The following is a 21,435-nucleotide window of genomic DNA, read 5'->3' on the forward strand; positions in this document are numbered from 1 at the left end:
AATAGAAGGTGATGTCACACTACAAACAGACCTCAGTCTATGGTTTGAGTCCATAGGCTAGGAATGGCTGGGGGATGGCCATTCAGGGTGCAAGGCACCACCATGTGGCACTGCTGCTCATTTCAGGCTCTGTCTTGATATTTAGAAGATTCAATTAAGAGGAGTATTAACCCTTGGATAGAATGTAGGCCTATTCTTTTACCCCAAAGATGTGAATTTCTCTTAATGAACTACCAGGGAGTTCTAAGATCAGTTACATGGAACCAATGGGCAATTGTGTGACATGAGGAGGTCCCATGAATAAAGCCACTTGGAGTGGGTGGGCTGCATCTGGCCAGGCAGATATCATCTTCTACCTCAGAAGGGACCTTTTTCTTTTCTTTTCCCATCCCTCCATCACCTTTTAAGGAAAGACAGACACTATATCCAACTTTGTGAACTTTATGCAGAAGGGAGAAAAGACAAAGAGGCTTAGATAATAGATATTAGGAGAGATATACATGGATAGATTGGGTGACAGGAAGGAAGTATGCTAGGCTGAATAATGGCTCAACCAATGTACACATCCTTGACCTGGGAGAACTATGATGATATTCTCTATTATCACATGGGCACATTGTTATCACAAAGGTCCTTATGATAGAGATTGGATATAAAGACAGAAGTAGAGAGAGTCAAAGGTGTTGCAGGATTTGAATATTGACCATAGATCATGAAGCCCAGCAATGCAGCTCTAGATAATGGAAATGACAAAAGGGTGAGGCACACCAATGGCCGTGGATGTGCAGTGACAGCACCATTATCTTGGTTGCAACTCAAGGCAACCCATGTTAGAACTCTGTTATTCAGGACCATAAGTAACTAGATTTCTGTCATACAAAGCCATTGAGGTTGTTCTCACTTTTTATAGCAGCAGTAAGAAACTCATAGATGGACAGACAAGCAGCACAAGTAAGGTAAAGGAACAGACAAGGAAATGGACATGCAGGTTATCAGGGGACAAAGATATAGGCAGGTGGGAGACACATAGAAAAAAAGCAGGTAGGGAGCCTAGAGTTAGATGAGACAAAGAGGCAGGAGAGCAGGCAGGTGGGAAGAAGGGCAGGTGGAAAGATGGAAAGCATTTTTGGGACAATGGAAGGTGCACAGGAACAGGTGACAGAAACTCAAAATTTCAAGCAGCTGGCCCAAAGACTTCTTCTCTTCCACCAGAATTATTGGAGCTTCCTGAGATGCAGGTGGATTCCATTCTTGGACTTCAACACAATTAGTGCCATGGGTACAGGAATCCTGGTGGGATCTGGCAGTAGCTCAAAACGAAGTAGAGTCAGGGCCACGGCCACTTTCAGCTCATTCATGGCAAATTGTTTCCCAATGCAGTTCCTGAACCAGGCAGAGACAAAGAAAGTGGTCTCAGGCCCCACTCGGAGCTGGGGAGGCCTTGAGCCCTGAGCTCCTGATAAGAACAAAGATTCAGAAACCTCCTTTAATTAGAGGTGGCATACACCTCTGTTTCTAGCCTGGATTCACACTCTCCTGCCCTTTGATAAGGCCCTATTCATCTATGGAAAGCTCTGGCCCCACTTCTATATTCATGGACATGAAATCTCTGCTAAGGTAAGGTAAGGCTAGCACACTGAACAATCAAGTCTAATAACACTTTCCATTTTAAGAATAAGTCATTGGCTAGTTGAGTCTCTCTACTGATGGTTTCTGGTTCATCAGCGTGGTTATCACTGGTCTGGACTGCATGAGAATGTGTGGACCACACTCCCCGGGATCATATCTCTGGTGTCAAAGGATTCTGATGGCAGAATCAGATGTCATAGTCATCTTATTAGGACATTGTGCTGGGGATCTATAAGCTTTGATCCCCATCTGCCTCCCACCCAGTGGTCAGGCTCCAGCCTCCCCTCACACCCTTGGTCCACCAGCATCTCTAGGTTTCTACTCCAGAAATATCCCTCTTGCCATCTTCAGTCTCTTCTTCCAGGCTTCACTGATCTCCCTGATTCCCCTCCCTCCTTACTCCCATGCCCTCCACCAGTAAGGGCAGTATCCAAGGCCTCACCTCCCTGTACACCCTCTGTGGGCTACTGCCTCACCCACCTCTCACCTGTCCAGCCCCACTTCCTGCTTCAGCTCATATTCTTGAGGTTGCTGAGGATGTCCTCCTTCCACTCTGCCTGAACATCCTCAAGGCTCAGGACAATGGCCAGCTGACCCTTAACCCTCTGCTGGTTGTCCTTCTCTCTTCCAAGCTACCATTAGAGTTTTTATTCAAGTAGCCACCACAACCTATGGCCTCCAACAGTACCAGGGACAAAGAAACTTGCATCAATGTTCAATGAGTGATGAGAAAGTGAAAAAATTATGGAAAGAGTGATGTCTATCTCAATTGTAGGTGTCTGAACCAAGAGCAGCAACCTGCCTCAGAGCACAGCACTTGACACAGAGAAACATATTTTTCAATACATTTGTAGTTGACTCAGATATGTTGAACTACAAAAATAAAATGAAATGCAATGGAACACAGAATGTAAACATTTCTACCTAAAAATTGAGCTACTTATGCTGTTCTGCCCTACAACGTCAGTGTCATGATTTGAAGCTAGTTTTCAATTCCAGGATAAATTTTATCTGAGAAATATGATTTCTCCATGGACAATCTTAATGCCTGTTCTTCAAAACTTGACTACACTTGTAACATTCACAGAATTTTTGACCCAGAAAAACCTTTCTACTAATTATTTAGTAGGTTTATGTCAAAGGCTGATTCCCATAACATTGCTGGGTTTTCACCGCAGCCCCTGTGGTGTGGGACTATCCAGCTCAACAGCTACTTCAGGTGAGTTTGTGAGTGTACATGACAGTATGTGCTTTGTGTCAAGTTAGTAGTGAGTTTTCTCTCAGAGGCATTTAGCTTCCTCATCCTATACCATGAACTATGAGTAGAGATCATCCTCCACATGTAGAATTTTGATGACTGGCCAGATAGAAACTGAATGTGACAATTAATATGAGACCAAAAATTGGAGGTCAGACCCAAAACTGCGTGAAATCACAATCACTGTTATCCACCCTTCTCCAACAGGCTGCAAACTTTACACAGATGGTTTTACAGTAAGAACAACGAGGTTTTTATAATTCTAAATATTTGGAAATATTTCAAAATTCTTCAGTGGCCACTGAAGAATTAAGCAGAAAATGGGATGATCTCATTCAAATGTGAGAAGAAAAAGAAATCCACCTCTTAAAACCTTACAATTGAGGAAAACAAACACCCAAAGGATAGTTTGCCTATGAAAATCTGATTCTAAAAATTCATTCTCCAAAATGAATAAAACACCAAGATAAAATGACACTTGGGAAAACTTCTGTGTATTTTGGTGGTGGGCCATTGGAAAGAGCAGTGGGTCAAACTCTCCACAGTGTGTCCTGTCTTTGGGGCACAGACACAGACACACAACACCTTCTACCCACAAAAACCAACCAACAAGGGCCTCCATGAAGAAGCCACATAGAAAATGAGGGGATCACAAACATTGGGTATGTGTCAGAGAATTCCTGATCTCCCCACCCCATTACCACTTAGAGGACATCTCACCTTGATCCTCCTGAGAAGGGCAGGAAGGAGTGGCTGTGTCGAGAAGATCCAGGTGCAAATCGAGAAGGATCAAACACCTGCAGAGAGAGCAGCAGGGCCAGGACAAATTGGAATCAAGTCCCTGCTTTCCAGCCATGGAGGGGACAGGATCCACAGAGGTGGAAGAAGGAGGATGTGTTGGTCTTAACAGATCATCCCCTTCTCCACCCCCACAAGGCCTCATACCTCTGGGTTTGGCCACACCTTTGGGTTATGGTGAAGGCCATAAAAGGAGAGTGTGACCATGAAACCTGTGGGACAGTTAGGAGACAGAAAAAAGATTATTTATGCCAGTGGCCTGGAACTCTGTCTCTGAAACAGCAGGACACCTGCACACACTAGTTGTATGCGTCCCAGATATCATCACTTTGAGCAGGATGATTTTACCACAGGAAGGTAGCGTTGGCATGGCAAAGCATCTGAGTGAAGGTGAGGAACGGAAAACTGTGAGCCTAGGAATAAGACCAAGAAAATATCGGAGACTCACTGCTTACACGAAATGAATACTATCCATCTAGTACCTTCCATGAAACAGCGGAAAGGATACATGAACTCACCCGACCCTCACAAGCACCCTTCAGAATACACAGGTTTACACCCATTTTCTTATGAGATACTGGTGTTTCAGTGAGGTTGCTTATCTTTTTTATATTCACATAGCTGGCATGTAGCAGAGCAAGGATCAGACTCAATGCTGGGTGAGCCAATGGGTGGCTTCATAACCGGGTAGAAATATCAGCTTCTCCTTTCTATCAACCTGAAAATCCTTAGATTCTGGGCCACATTGACTTGTAACATGGGTTTTCATGATCTCCTTCATTTGCCTTGAGGCATTAAAAAAAATAAAAACCACAACTCATTGGCCCTGTATGATTATCTCTCTACCCTGCTCTTCTCTAGTACTGATAATCACAAGTATAATATCTGTAGGTTAATATTGAATCCATAAGTTGGCATTTTTTAGTTGAGATTTTTCTGATTTCAAGCTCTCTGTCCAGCATTTCATAAGAGTCATACAAATTTCAGAGTAACTATCTTTTCTACAAAGGAAGAAAGGGAGGCTGAGAGAGGCTCATAAGATCTAAAGAACATGTGGATCTTTGGTCCACCTTTCCCTAGGGAGAGATTAGGTAAGTATAGAAAGGTCATACCTTTGGGTAAGGAACGTCCATCAGGAAAGGTGATAGGTTTGCTGAGATCTCTGCTCACACCTGATACTGGTGGATAGATCCTCAGGGCCTCCTTGATGCACATGGTGGTGTAGGGCATCTGGTCCAGGTGGTCCCTGAGGTGAAGGCCATCCTGAGGGGCATGCAGGGCCCAGGAAGACCAGCACCTTGTCCCTACCAGAGGCAGGGCTCTCCCACCTCTTGAGCTCTCACTCACCAGGTGATGGAGGCTCCATCCCCCAGGAGGCTCTGTACCTCCTCCCTGCACTTCTTCTGATGCTCAGGGTGTGCAGCCAGAGCATAGAAGATCCAGGAGATACCACTGGCTGTGGTGTCATGGCCCTCAAACATGAAGGTGTCCACCTCGGCACGAAGGTCCTCATCAGACAGGCTGCTCCCATTCTCCATCTGGGGAGTCCATGGATGAGAGAGCAGGGTTTGTCCCTCCCTCGCCTAGGCAAAGCCTCTGGTTTTTCCACCCACCACATACTCACTTTGGCACACAGAAGGATGTCCAAGAAATCCAAGTGCCTCTTCTGCCTGATCTTCTCCAGCTCTCCCTCATTCTGCAGCTGAGCCTTCCTTTGCCTGATCACTTGATCTGTCCCAGGATAGGAGTTACCAGGTAGAAAACACAGCTACAGCAACCCCTAATAAGCCATTTTACCCCATGACAATCTGGGTGTCCTGTGGAGCTCAGGATGCACAGGTGAGTGGGTGTGTGGGAGACTAGCACCATCTGATGCAGGCCAGGCCTCCCTCCAGAACATAGCCATGGGAGTCCCTGTTGAATGCTGGTGGGATAGGTCTCATTCAACACTGCTTAAGTGATGATACTGGTATTGTGCTGTACCTGACACACTAACATCTCAGCTCCTAACACTTTCAGAAAGATAGTGTCCAGCATGAGGGTGTCCTAGTTTCTTTCCATTGTTAGCAGATGTCCTGCCTCTGTCTCAGGGGCCATGGCCCTACCTCTTAGACTGAACCTGGTAAAGGAAAGTAGACAGGATTAGAGACAGAACCTGTGTGCTCATGGGCAAGCTGGCAGGCATGGTGGAACAAGCGGCCATCAGAGGTCAGTCTGTAGATGGTGTCGTTCTGGTGAAAGACATTCCTCGCACGAGATAAAAATAGGTAGTTCATATCCCCAACAGCCTGAATGTAGGACTTGGAATTCCTGATGGAGAGATTGCAGCACACATCATACTATGGGGCCACATGACCTGGAAGCAGTGTGGGTTCTATATGGAGATTACTGAATGATTGGGACAGACAACACTGACACCTTATATCTGTGTTACATCCCTTATGAGTATTTGTTGAGAGCCACAGCCGAGTCGGAATGGCCCCTGGCATTTTGCCAGAAGTAATGATTGAGAGGCAAGCCATTAAGATGATGCTGGATTGAAACAGGTTATATATTCAATTGTATATAGACCCCTGCTGTCCGCCTCAAGTGCCCGCTACTTTGGACTTCTCGCAGGGATGCCTGGGGAGTTCAGCGTTGGTTGGCGAAGTTCTGGTGGAGGGAGTTCTGGTTGATGTGTGGTGCCTAGGAGGGCCGTGTGGGTGGCGTTCGCGGGAGTTCGGAAAATAAAGTTTTTTCCTGCTTGAGTGGCTTGGGATTTGTGCCCAGCCAGACTGTGGCAAGCATTGGGACTTAAGAAGATGACACAAGCAATCAGACTTCTACCCCATTCAGGAATCAGGGACCTGTGGATGGGCATGTTTGGGTCTGCTCAGGAATCAGGGCTTGGTCTGGGACCAGAATAAGAATCTCTCATTTTAATGTGGTAAATGTCCAAGATGCATCACTCAAATCTTGGGTAAACTTACACCAGTTGATTAGAACAAGTATCCCTTACCTCATGGGTTTGGCACTGACCTCTCCTGCTGGACACTGCCCTGGTGGCTGAAGGCACACTTCATGATGGTGTCCAGGGTCATCAGAGAGACATGCTGAAAAATCTCCAGGGAGTTCTGTCCAATAAGCTGCTCCCATTTGTCCTGGGGAGGGAGAAGGTCATTATCCTATTCAGTTCTCCAAAAGACGTATGCTTGTAGGGCTAACCTCTTTCTCTGCATCTCCAGGTATTCTTTCCTGAATCTCAGAGTCACATGCATTTTTGCAAATTAAGATTATGAAGCAAATATTTGTACTCCGATGTTTTCTCAGAAATTTTTATAATAAAATGAAACAAATATTTACATAATATATTATTAATTTAGAATTTTGGACAATCATTTATGACCATTCAATTACTAAAAAAGCTCATAGTCCACCATTTAAATTTTAAATTCATGAGCTAGACTTAAAAAACTGGCAGAATACCAAATATGAGGACAAGAAAATTTCAAGCAAATAGAACCTCTAGGACTCATGAGCCACATATTGAAAATAAGTCTTTTCATTATCCTTCAAAAAAAAGTTGCTGAGCACTGTTAGATCATTCATCTGAGTTCTAATGGGTATGATGGAGGGGCAGGTTCACTGTGAGATGTGGATCTGGTGTCCATATCAATTCATGGGTCACTCAAGTCCACATGAAAGCCCTCAACTCCACCCTGAGAGAATCCTACCCAGGATCTGCAGTGCTACTGAAGATGCCATTGCACAGGCCTGCTGTCAAGCTGGATCAACTTCCCCTGTAGTCCACTGTGCTAAAGACTTGGAAGTAGGAAGGGGAGTCTATATCCACCATGATGCTGTCTGCCTTAGACCATAAGGAAGTGACCATATCCTGCTGCCTGGGTCCAATCTGCCCCTTCAACTTTTGAAGAACTGGCTCTCACAGTAATGGCCTGAGATTGTTGTTCTATGTGACTGTCTTTGGTGGCTGTTAGGCTGTGGAATCTGAGTGTGGGCTTTGAGTGAGTGAATGAGAATGAAAGAGAGAGACTCACCAGCATCACTCTGACAGAGTCAGCCATGATTCCCACGTAGGGCTTCAGGATGTCATAGTGGAAGGCTGGGGTCAACATCCGGCGGTGCTGGAACCATGTCTCCCCATTCAACAGGAGCAAACCGTACCCTGGGCCATACATGGTTGTGTACATGAGTGAGTGGACAATGGGAGGAGAGGAAGTCTGGGGACAATGTGGGAGAGACTGATGGTGGGACTCGGGTAAGAGACCCAGAGGGCAGAACATCTTTAGACAAAGACAGAAATGACTGGCACTTTTCAGGAATATGAGTTTCCCAGTTGGGCTGGTATATCTGTTGTGATTATGACAGCTGCAAAGGAGATGTAGAAAGGGGTTGTGGGCCAGAGAAAGAGGTACCCAAGTCCATGTCAGGCTGAGGCTGTTTGGAGTTACCTAGAAGGAGAGGTGGAAGCAGTGAGCCTCAGGAGGGCTCACAACAGCTTGCAGGAGGGGTGGGGTTCTGTTTAGATTGAAAGACACTTCTCAGCCATTAGAGAAATGCAAATCAAAACTACTCTAAGATTTCATGTCACTCCAGTCAGAATGGCAGCTATTACGAAGACAAACAACAGTAAGTGTTGGTGAGGATGTGGGAAAAAAAAGGCACATTCATACATTGCTGGTGGGACTTCAAATTGCTACAGCCAATATGGAAAGCAGTATGAAGATTTCTTGGAAAATTGGGAATGGAACCACCATTTGACCCAGCTATCATATTCCTCAGTTTATATCCAAAGGACTTAAAAACAGCATACTACAGAGACACAGCCACATCAATGTTTATAGCAGCACAGCAATAGCTAAACTGTGGAACCAGACTAGATGTCCTTCAGTAGATGAGTGGTTAAAAAAATGTGGCATTTGTACACAGTGGAAAGTAATCAGCAATAAAATAGAATAAAATCATGGCATTTGCAGGTAAATGGATGGTGTTGGAGAAGATAATGCTAAGTAAAGTTAGCCAATCCCAAAAAAACAAATGCCAAATATTTTCTCTAATATAAGGAGGCTGACTCATAGTGGGGTAGGGAGGGGGAGCATATAGGAATAGATGAACTCTAGATAGGGCAGAGGGACGGGAGGGAAAGGAAGGGGGCATAGGGTTAGAATTGATGGTGGAATGTGATTATCATTATCCAAAGATACATGTATGAAGACAGGAATTGGTGTGAAAGTACTTTATATACAACCAGAGATATGAAAAATTGTGTTCTATATGTGCAATATGAATTGTAATGCATTTTGCTGTCATATAGATTTTTAAAACACTAATTAAAAAAGAAATGAGACTTCATTTAGTGGCAATCATGGTAGTGACCCATCAAATCTTGTTCTGTGTGAGTCAGAGAGAGATTTTACCAACCCTAATTTCAAGTGCCCACTTTCAGATGTACATACCAATCCAGGGAGCCACAATTCTGTATGTATTATGAGCCTTTGGATCTGAAAAGTAAGTAATGGGATTAATTACAAGAAGGAGACAAATAATGAAGACCCAGGGCCACTGTGATTGAGGCCATGCACTGTCATGAATGCCTGATGACTGTCAGTTGGCATTTGATTCCATATCAACTCCTACTTCCTCTCATCCCATTCTGTCTCTGCTACAACAGCTAAAGGGCTCAGGAAGACATGGACCAGAAGGACTGCAATGAGAAGCTGGCAAGGAACATAGAACATGTTCTCAATGACAAACAATATGACTGAGCCTTGGAGTGTTCTCACAATGAGTGATGGCTTAGTTAGCCCATTATTAAATAGGAGGAGATTAGAGGTTTCAAACCAAAGTTAATGTGGAGATGAAGAATGCTTTTTGGAGATAAACCAATACACCTAACGGATCAGGCCAATATACCTAAGAAATCACCTCAAAAGATACAAGCTGATATACCTAAGTGATCACCTCAATAGTTTTAAAAGAGACAGAAAAAAAAATGACATAAAAATCATCCCCCACCCTCCCTCCCTCTCTCTCCCTCCCTCTCTGTCCCTCCCTCTCCTTCCCCAATAGATGCCACTCACTTGCTGCCTCCCTTCCTACTTCCTCCCTCTGCCACCCGAGCACCAGCCCTGCTCCGAGCTGCCCCTGGGGTCCCTTCCCCGCCAACAGAGGAGCAGCTAATGTGGCCGCCAGCAGCACATTATCTCTTCCTCCTTCTATTCTCCCGCCCTCACGTCCCCAACATGTGTGAAACCAAGTACTTTGCATGAATTAGGATACTGAGAACTGGGATGTATGAATAGTATATTACAGTTGTGTTGTGTATTCTTTTTTTCTTCTATTTTTACATTTTTTATTTTTCTTAATATTTATGTCTGTTTGTTTTATGTACTCTACTGTCTTCCCACTTACTTCTCCACCCAAAATTACTTCCTCTCTCTTCTCCTGCTACTAACCTTCTTTAGATTCCTCTCTCACACTTTCTAAGATACAATAATTCCATATCCTCACCTCCTGCCTCCTCAGCATATCATCCTAAATTTCACCCCCAGTTCTTTGTCCACCATCAAAAACTGTAAATACTTTTGCAAACCTAGTGTTCATATTGCAGAAAATAACTGAACTTCTGTATATTGTATATCAGTTACAATATACAATACTTTGTATGTTGTAACCAAACTGTAAACCTCTTAATAGCAACTGTTTGGTTTAAGGTTGTATATTGTTTGTATTGAGATCTTTACCATTGTCCTTCCCCTGGAAGGAGAGGTATTGGAACCCTGTAGGGGCACTATAAGCCTATAGGGTAAAATGGAAATTCCTCACATCTGCATTGTTAGAAGGGAAGACACCCAAACAATATGAAAAAATAAGGGAAGGAAGTGCCCCCAAACAAATCAAGATACTACATTATAAGAATCCATGGACAGCACAGCAGAAGAAATTACAGAGAAGGAGTTCAGAATGTATATAATTAAAATGTTCTGTGAATTAAAGGATGATATAAGAAAGCAAATGCAGACAGCAAAAAATCATTTCAATAAAGAGTTACATAAACAAATATGGGAAGCAAAAAATTACTTCAATAGGGAGATAGAGGTTCTAAAAGAACAATCAGAAATAATTAAAATGAAAGAAATAATAAATCAAATTAAAAGATCAGTTGAAAGCATCACCAAGAGATTAGACCACTTGGAAGATAGGACCTCAGATAATGAAGACAAAATATATAATCTTGAAAAGAATGTAGACCACACAATGAAGATGGTAAGAAACCATGAACAGAACATTCAAGAAATATGGGATAGCATATAAACACCAAATTTAAGAGTTATTGGGATAGAGAAAGAAATAGAGTTCCAAACCAAAGAAATGAACTATCTATTCAATGAAATAATATCAGAAGATTTTCCAAACATGAAGAATGAATTGTAAAATCAAATACAAGAGGCTTACAGGACACCAAATGTACAAAATCACAACAGATCCACACCAAGGAACATTATAATGAAAATGCTTAGCATACAGAATAAGGAGAGAATTTTAAAAGCCATGAGGGAAATGAATCAGAATACATATAGGAGGAAACAAATTAGATTTTGAGAAGATTTTTCAACCCAGACTCTGAAAGCTAGAAGATCCTGGAACAACATATACCAAGCTATGAAAGAAAATGGATGCCAACCAAGAATCTTATATCCAGCAAAATTATGCTTAAAATTTAATGATGAAATAAAAAAACTTGCATAATAAACAAAAGTTAAAAGAATTTACAACTAGAAAGCCTGCACTATGAAACATCCTAGGCAAAATATTACATGAAAAAAAAATGAAAAACAACAATGAAAATCAGCAGAGGGAGGTCTTACACTAAAGGAAAAACTAATCAAATGAGAAACCAAGTCAAGTTAAATACTAAAAACAAACAAAAAAGGCTGGGAATATAAATCATGTCTCAGTAATAACCCTGAATGTTAATGGCCTAAACTCACCAATAAAAAAACATAGACTATCACCTTCCACCATCCTTGCTATTCCCCTTCCCCTCCCTTTCCCTCCCACCCCTTTTCCGTATCTAGAGGTAATCTTTCTCCCATGCTCTCCCTCCCTACACCACTTTGAGTCATGGTAAGAAAAAAAATAGACTAGCATATTAGATTTAAAAAAAAAAAAAGACCCAACAATATTCTGCCTTCAAGAGACTCATCTCATAGGAAAAGACATCCACAGACTGAAAAGTTGGGAAAAATCAGACCACTCACATGGACTGCAGAAACAAACAAGGGTTTCCAACCTCCCATCAAATAAAGTAGACTTCAAGCCAAAGTTAATAAAAAGGGATAAAGAAAGACATTTTAAACTGCTCAAGGAAACCATACACCAACAAGACATAACAGTTATAAATATATATGCTCCCCAAATTGGAGCATCTACATTCATCAAACAAACTCTTCTCAAGTTCAAGAGTCAAATATACCACAACACAATAATTCTGGGTAACTTTAACGCTCCTCGTTCACCTCTGGATGCATCTTCCAAACAAAAGCTAAACAAAGAAACTATAGAACTCAATAATACAATCAATAACTTAGACTTAACTGACAAACAGAATATTTTATCCTTCAATGAGCAAATACACTTTCTTCTCAACAGCACATGAATCCTTCTCTAAAATAGACTATATATTATGCCACAAAGCAACACTTAGCAAATACAAAGAAATAGAGATAATACCCTGCATTCTATCAGATTACAAAGGAATAAAATTAAAAATCAATGATAAAATAAAAAATAGAAGCTACTCCAATACCTGGAGATTAAATAATATGCTATTGAATGAAAAGTCGGTTGCAAAAGACATCAAAGAAGAGATTAAAAATTCTTAGAGGTAAATGAGAACATTGATACAACATATCAAAATCTCTGGGACACTATGAAAGCAGTAAAGAGGAAAGTTCATTGCATGGAGCTCATTCCTTAAAAGAAGAAAAAGTCAACAAATAAATGACATAACATTACATCTCAAAGCCCTAGAAAAAGAAGAACAAATCAACACCAAAAGCAGTAGAAGACAGGAAATAATTAAAATCAGAGCTGAAATCAATGACATTGAAACAAAAGAAGCAATTCAAAAAATTGACAAAACAAAAAGTTTTGTTCTTTGAAAGAATAAATAAAATTGATAAACCCTTAGCCATGCAAACGAAGAGAGGGAGAGAGAAAACTCAAATTACTAACATCTGTGATGAAAAAGGAAATATCATGCTGGACACTATAGAAATACAGAAGATAATTAGAAATTATTTTGAAAATTTGTACTCCAATAAAATAGAGAATATTGAAGGCACTGACAAATTTCTTGAGTCATATTATTTGCCCAAACTGAATCAGGATGATATACACAATTTAAACAGATCAATTTCAAGCAATGAAATAGAAGATGCCATCAGAAGCCTACCAACCAAGAAAAGCCCAGGACAAGATGGATACACAGTTGATTTCTATAAGACCTCCAAAGAAGAATCAATATCAATACTCCCAAAATTATTTAATGAGATAGAAAAAGAGGGAGCACTTCCAAACTCATTCTATGAGGCCAATGTCACCCTGATTCCAAAACCAGGCAAAGATACATCAAAGAAAGAAAAATTCAAATCAATATCTCTAATGAACATAGATGCAAAAGTTCTCAATAAAATTCTTGCAAATCAAATACAAAAACATATCAAAAAGATAGTGTACCATGATCAAGTGGGGTTCATCCCAGAGATGCAAGTTTGGTTCAACATACAAAAATCAATAAATGTAATTCATCACATCAATAGGCTTAAAGATAAGAACCATATGATTATCTCAATAGATGAAGGAAAAAGCATTTGAAAAAATACAGCACCCCTTAATGTTTGAAACAATAGAAAAACTAGGGATAATGGAAACATATCTCAACATCATAAAAGCTATCTATGCTAAGCCCCAGGTCAATATCATTCTAAATGGAGAAAAATTAAAAGCATTCCTTCTAAAAAAAAACAGGAACAAGACAGGGATGTCCTCTTTCACCATTTCTATTTAACATAATTCTTGAAACACTAGCCAGAGCAATTAGACAGATGAAAGAAATTAGAGGGATACGAATAGGAAAATAACTCAAATTAGCACTATTTACCTACAATATGATTTGATACTTAGAAGACCCCCCAAAATTCCACCAGAACACTTCTAGAACTAATAAATGAATTTGGCAAAGTAGCAGGATATAAAAACAACACTCATAAATCAAAGGCATTTCTGTACATCAGTGACAAATCTTCAGAAAGAGAAACTAGGAAAACTATCCCATTTACAATAGCCTCAAAAAATTGAAAATATTTGGGAATCAACTTAATGAAAGAGGTGAAAGACCTCTGCAATGAAAACTACAGAATACTCAAGAAAGAAATTAAAGAAGATCTTAGAAGATGGAAAGATCTCCCTTGTTCTTGGATAGGCAGAATTAATATTGTCAAAATGACTATACTACCAAAGCACTATACAGATTCAATGAAGTCCCAATCAAAATCCCAATGATATTCCTCATAGAAATAGAAAAAACAGTCATGAAATTCATCTGGAAAAATAAGAGACCCAGAATAGCTAAAGCAATCCTTAGCAAGAAGAGTGAAGCAGGTAACATCACTATACCAGACTTTAAACTATACTACTGAGCAATAGTAACAAAGACAGCATGGTATTGGCACCAAAATAGACTGGTAGACCAATGGTACAGAGTAGAGGACACAGAGACTAACCCCCGTAATTACAATTATCTTATATTAGACAAAGGTGCCAAAAACATATATTGGAGAAAGGATAGTCTCTTCTACAAACAGTGCTGGGAAAACTGGACATCCATATGCAACAAAATGAAATTAAGCCCCTATCTCTCACCATGCGCAAAACTCAACTCAAGTTGGATCAAGGACCTAGGAATTAAATGAGAGACCCTGTGCCTAATAAAAGAAAAAGTAGGCTCAAATCTTCATCATGTTGGAATAGGCCCTGACGTTCTTAATAAGACTCTTATAGAGCAAAAGTTAAAATCAAGAATCAAAAAATACATCGGAGAAAAAATAGTCTCTTCAACAAATGGTGCTGGAAAAACTGGAAATCCATATGCAACAAAATAAAATTAAGCCCCTATCTCTCACCACACACAAAACTCAACTCAGAGTGGATCAAGAACCTTGGAATTAAACAGAGACCCTGCACCTAATAGAAGAAAAAGTAGGCCCAAATCTCCATCAGGTGAGATTAGGCCCTGAATTCCTTAATAAGACTCTTATAGAGCAAAAGTTAAAATCAAGAATCAATAAATGGAATGAATTCAACTGAAAAGCTTCTTCTCAGCAAAAGAAACAATCAGTGAGGTGAATAGAGAGCCTACAGAATGGGAGCAAATTTTACTACAAGTTCTACGTACATCAGATAGAGCACTAATCTCTAGGACATATAAAGAACTCAAAAATCTTAACACCAAAAAAAAAACAACCAAATAACTCAATGAATAAATGGGTCAAGGGACCAAACAGACACTTCTCAGAAGATGATATGTATATCAATCAACAAATATATGAATAAATGGTCAACATCTCTAGCAATTAGAGAAATGCAAATCAAAACTACACTGAGATTTCATCTCACTCCAGTCAAAATGGCAGCTATTAAGAATATAAACAACAATAAGTGTTGGCGAGGATGTGGGGGAAAAGGCACACTCATACATTGCTGGTGGAACTGAAAATTGCTGCAGCCAATATGGAAAATAGATCACTCTCACCCCTAATCTCCCCAGAATCACCTTCATGTATTCAGGGTCATATGGAGATTCTTTTTGGAAAACTGGGAATGGAAACACCATTTGACCCAGCTATCCCACTCCTTGGTCTATACCCAAAGGACATAAAAACAGCATACTACAGGGACACAGCCACATCAATATGAATAGCTGCACAATTCACAATAGCCAAACTGTGAAACCAACCTAGATGCCCTTCATTAGATGAATGGATAAGAAACTGTGGTGTGTGTGTGTGTGTGAGTGTGTGTGTGTGTGTGTGTGTGTGTGTGTGTATGCAGTGGAATATTACTCAGCAATAAAAGAGAATAAAATCATGGCATTTTCAGGTAAATGGATGGAGTTGGAGAATATAATACCAAATGAAGTTAGCGAATTCCAAAAAAACAAATGCCGAATGTTTTCTCTGACATAAGGATGCAGATTCATAATGGGGTTGGCGGGGAACATGGGAGGATTAGATTAACTCTAGATAGGGCAAAGAATTGGGAGAGAATGGGAGGGACATGGGGGTAGGAAAGACACTGAAATAAGATGGACATCATTATCGTAAGCCCATGTATGAAGACAGGCATGGTGACTTCCTTGTGAACAACTAGAGATATGAAAAATTGGCCTCTACATGTATAATATGAATTGTAATGCATTCTGCTGTCATATATAACAAATCAGAATAAATTAAAGAAAATAAAATAAATAAATAGAAATCATTACCCCAAACTGTTCTAAATGTCCACTATAAAGTATTATTGCCCATATGCTAGGTGTATCCAGGGAGAATAGTAAGTAGATAATTCAGACATTTATTTATAAATGGCCACTTTTTTTATGGACTTCCACAGACACAGGTATGATCTCAAAAGAGAAAAACTGAACCTGCTGAGAGGGAGTTCACTCTCACCTGATCTCCCCAGAATCGCCTTCATGTATTCAGGATCATAGACGAGGACGCGCACTTTGCTGCCCCACAGCCATTGTGGGAAGGCACTTGGGAACTCATTAACCCACTTCAGAATGTATTGTAGCTCCTGGTCCTTTGGGATCTGATATCAGGGGAAAGACAATGCTTTAAAAATCATCTTTTATTTCTGGCTTAGGGACTGTAGTGAAGGGCAGCATAACCATCAGGACATATTTCTGGATCTTTCAGCAGAACTCAGGATTTTGGAGCTGTTTCTGCTGACCTATGTGTGCTGTCTTCAAGACCTTTGCTGTGCCCAAGCTGGATCCTGTGGCCCTGGAGAATAGAGCTGTGTGCCTCAGCAGAGCTGTGGGGGTCAGAGCCTCAGCTGTCTGTGTGGACATCCTCCACCTCCTCTTGAGTGTGTTCAATGCACAATCCCTAGCAGAGCTTCTCTCCCTGCTGCCCCTTATCATGCTCTGTGTGCTCCCTCAGGGCTGGAAGTGCAGAAAGTTGACCCCCTCCCTCCACTGCCCTCAGGCTCTTCCTTTCTCTCCTTCCTCTGACTCTACACAAGGTGCCAGGCTCTGCTCTGGGCACTGGGGTACAAAACAGAGTTGGTGTGCCCAAATCCCAATGACCTCACATGCAAGGTGCGTTGAAGGAGAGATAAACAAATCTTGTTTGGAGGTTAACACTAAAACCAGTCATCCTCACCAGCAAAAAAAAAAAAAAATGTGCTGCCATTCCTGTTTCCTATACCCATGACATATTTGCCCCTCAAAACACACATTCTAGAAACATCCTCAGTTGGGGGCAAACCTATCCATTTGGTCCCTCCACCTGAGCAGAGGTAGCTGATTCCCTGTGTCCTGACACGTCCTGATATTCTTGCCCTTTGTTATCCCAGAATGATCTCCTCCGGATAGTGACTCCATCACACTGATATCTGTGTTTCAGAGCAAACTCAGGACCAGACAAAGAGTATCCTAGTCTGTGAGTGGGGCACGAATGATTGTAGAAGGCTGGTTCTGAGATGGAGGATCTTTGAGGAGTCTAGGTGTTCTTGGCCTTGAGAAGAAAAGACTCAGGAAGAACAAATAACAGTCCTCTAAGGTGCCAGGCTGCAAGGACAGATGTCAGATCTGCATGGTGATAGAGTGAGTGACAGTGGTGAGTAACAGCAAGACAGGCTTCTTTTAAAGGAGTGAGCTCCTGGTGCTGGAAAGGGCCAAGCCTGAGAGGTAATCTGGGTGTTCCTCAGATGCCTAGAGCTTGCAACAGGCTTTGTCCTGCCTGCAACAGGCTTTGTCCTGTGCACTTCCTGGCCAGTCTTTGGGCTGCAGTCTCCCTTCCCTCCTACTCCCCTTCCCATTTCTTCCTACCTTGTGGCCAAAGAACCAGTGGGATGGTGGAGATGGAAACTGCTGAAGGGCTTTGAGCAGCCATTGCCTGCGCAGGAGGAACTGGGCTGCCTTGAACAGCAGCAGAAGCAAGCTGAGCAGGGAGGCCACTTGGAGGAGCCCAGAGATGCTGCCCGGGAATCTGGTGAGGCTCAGTGAAGACATGCTCATGGTGCAGAAGCTTCTGTATTACTCACTGTCCCTTTGTCACTGATTAAGTCTGGAAGGAACGTCCCACCCACTTGTGGTAGAGTGAACTGTGTGGGCAGGGCTTGATCTCAGTGTACAGAATTAATTAACCTGAAAGTTTCACCTTGGGAAACAGTGAGGTCAAAACCTTATCGGTGGACAGAGGCAATAGCCATGCACACACCTGTTGGGTGCAGAGCAGGCTGAACTGTGTTGTCTGCAGGGCAGGCTGAACAGATGTTGGCTGCAAGATAGCCCACGCACTCAAACCCCCCTCTATCTGGTCCTTTATCACCTGTTTGCCTCAAGTCTGAACATTCAACCCTGCTCAAGGCTGAACACTCAACCCTCCTTGGGCCAACAAGGCAGCTTGCAGACCCAGAGGCCCCATTAGATTTGGGCTATAAAAACTCCCTCCTGCCAGGCCCCCCTCTCTCTTGCTCTCTCTCTCTTGCTCTTTATCTTTCTTAAGCACGCTCTCTGTCTCTCTCTTGCTCTTGCTCTCTCCCTGTTCATCTCTTCTCTTTTCTCTCCCTCTTTTTCCTTCTTTCCTTTCTCTTTGTTGCACTGCTGCAATAAAGATCTTTTGATTGCTCTGAGTGTTGTGGTCACTTTCCTTTCAACACCCATTTCCCCTTTTCCATACTGATTACATATTCTTGTTGGGCACCAACTATGTGCTAGGCTACATTCTATTTGGTGTAGCAGAACGGACCTGAACCCAGAATTGCAGAGGTAATTAATCAAACATTCTGTAGGTGTGGCTGTGTTGTGAGAACCTATTGCCATTATTTAATAATGAAAAGTTCATTGTTACAAAGAGGTAAATTGAAGGCTTAGCGCTGACCTCATCACCTGGTTTGAAGACTTATGGTGCAGAAATTTCCAGATCACTTGCTCTCCCTCATAGTCACTAAGATACCCTGACCAGCCCTGCCTAAGTCTGGGATGATTGCTCCACCCACAGGTGGGAGGGAGCAGGGTGAGACAGAAATTGACCTGACTCTAGAATTGATTAACCTGAAAGATCCACCTTGGGAAACAGTGAGGTCTAACTCTTATAAACTGACAGAGGCAAAGGCCATGCACAGACTCACTTTCCCTACTCTTACTGCACACAAATATGTTTTGAGTACCAATTATGAGCTAGGAAGTAGGTAGTGGGTCAAGCTATGTAAAGAACACACACGAACTCACACTTGAAGAAATTCCTAGCCTAATCCATCAAACATTCAGTTTGATGAAAAAATTATTATTCCAAAGTCATAATGTGAGGTGCTCAGAGGAAAATGGTCAAAGAAAGTGGGTGGTGGGATTAGAATCCTTTCTTATTGGCAACCAAATCTGAGCCCAACTGTTCAACTCCAGTGTGTGAGTCCCAGCTGCTTCAGAAATATTCCTTGAGACTCTCCATATGCTCCGTGCTGTTATATGATCCAGGTGACCACGCTCTGAGTGGAGCACTGGAGTGGGACTCAGGAGAGTATCCTAGTCTGTGAGCGGGGCAGGAAAGACTGTTGAAGGCTGGTTCTGAGATGGAGGATCTGGCAACTTATCCTCTCTGAGTTCAGTGTCTTCCTTGTAAGAAGGCCATTAATCCTTTTTCCCAATTACTCTTGAGTGCAGCTCATTCTTTCAGTCTTTCAACAATTTCAAGAAAATTTCTCAGCCTCACTGTCTTGTGAGTAAATGAAGAAAATGACATCAGTATAGGAAAATGGGATAAAGCTATAATGTCCACCAGGTGAGAAGGAAGGAATAGGAGACCACCTGAGGGTGGGTGGCCTCTGGAAGATCAGTCTCCAACACACCATGGGGAATTAGGGAAGGTTCACATCTTGAAGACCCTTACTCTCACTTCTCATAATTCTCCAAGATCAAACCAAACATGCAGGATTCAGAGAGTAAAGCACAGGATACTTCAGGAAGAATCTGGGGGAAGCTGGCTCTCCCAGCAGCTACAAGGTTCCTTCTGGCCTGACCCCTTCACTCATCCACATGTTTTTTTTTCCACCACCTCCTTCATTGCCTGACATCATGACGGGTGATTCATTAATCAAGAAGGGGCAGAGTTCTTCTCTTTGTCCTCTGATCCTGTGTCCTCTCAGCACCTAAGGGCAGAGGAGCATGTAACTATTTACACCACATTTCTCTCAACTTTTTCCTCATTCCTTTCCATTCTTCTGTCTTCTTTAGAGTAGGGAGCACTCGGTGTTTAGGGTAATGATCAAATCTGTACTTGAGCATGGCCAGCATGAGCCCTCCTGTCCCACCTGATGCCAGAAGACTGCCATTCAGCCTGTTCAGGACACTCCCATCTCTCTCCTTCCTTCATCCTTGGAACAGGCATTTCATGTCCAGCCTGCCTTCTCTGGTTCCTCTTAGTGCAGGGCTGAATTTGTCCAGGGCAACCAGGAACCTGAGAGGAGGACCCTGGCTGCTGGCCACCCCACCCCACCCGGGGAGAAGCCTATTTAGAGAACAGAAGGTGGTGTCACACTACAAACAGACCTCAGTCTATGGTTTCCAGTCAATAGGCTAGGATTGGTTTGGGGATGGCCATTCAGGGTGCAGGGCACCACCATGTGGCATTGCTGCTCAGTTCAGGGTCTATCTTGGTGATATTTAGAAGACCTGAGGAGTAGTAACTCTTGGATAAAATGTAGGCCTGTTTTCTTACCCCAACAGATGTGAGCTTCTGTATACTACAAGGGAGTTCTAAGATCAGCTGCACAGAACCCATGGGCAGTTAAGGGACATCAGGGGGTCCCAGGAACAAGGCCACCTGGAGTACGTGGGCATGCATCTGGCCAGGCAGATGTCATCTTCTCCTTCCTCAGTGTTGTAGGGACAAATGAGGCAGGGCACCAAAGATAACAGGAAACAGTTTTATTTGGCTGCAGCCAGGTTTCAGAGAGCACAGCTTTTGCTGTAATCAATCAATCCCCTGAACCCCGAGTTCAGGGAGTTTCAGAGTTTTATACCCAGCATGTAAGGGGAGGGGCTCAGAAGTTCACAGTCTGCAGAAGTTCACATAAAAGCAGCTTTTTTTTTCACTGTTCTGGGCAAGTTAACCCTTCAACACCTGAGAAGGGGAGAGCTTCTCCCCTTTCTTTCCTCCCCCTTCCAGCTGTTACCATGGAGCCCAATTGGTAACTTCTCTTAAAAATATAGACATCTCTGTGAAGCCCAGATCAAGGCCAGAGGTCTTGTTTGCACAGTTCTACAAAGTACTATACTGGATTTGTTTGTGAAAAACTAGTAAGGGGGTGTCCAGCACCTGGAGTGCTGGTATCTTCCCAGCCAGTGGCCAAGTAAAACAGGGCGACACGAAAATAGGAAGTTTATCTACATTGGACTCTTTTGCAGAGATTTGTTTGCTGACACTCCTAATATCAGCCATGGTGAAGAGGGCTTTTCTGTG

At 42.3% G+C, this 21,435-nt stretch overlaps 1 protein-coding gene across 1 annotated transcript; it reads right to left on the reverse strand.

The window, feature by feature from the left end:
• Positions 1-1,214: 1,214 nt before the first annotated feature.
• Positions 1,215-17,993, reverse strand: LOC114084154 (cytochrome P450 4A11-like). The gene is made up of 12 exons (XM_071618731.1): positions 17,805-17,993; positions 16,420-16,561; positions 9,142-9,186; positions 7,723-7,850; positions 6,704-6,825; positions 5,841-5,995; positions 5,310-5,416; positions 5,033-5,223; positions 4,798-4,931; positions 3,833-3,897; positions 3,608-3,684; positions 1,215-1,383 (listed from the first exon to the last, which is right to left on the reverse strand). The coding sequence occupies exons 1-12, from the start codon at positions 17,991-17,993 to the stop codon at positions 1,215-1,217; spliced, it is 1,524 nt and encodes a 507-aa protein (XP_071474832.1).
• Between the last annotated feature and the right edge of the window lie 3,442 nt (positions 17,994-21,435).

The sequence above is a fragment of the Marmota flaviventris genome, chromosome 10, assembly GCF_047511675.1.
Source record: "Marmota flaviventris isolate mMarFla1 chromosome 10, mMarFla1.hap1, whole genome shotgun sequence".
Taxonomy (NCBI): Eukaryota; Metazoa; Chordata; class Mammalia; order Rodentia; family Sciuridae; genus Marmota; species Marmota flaviventris.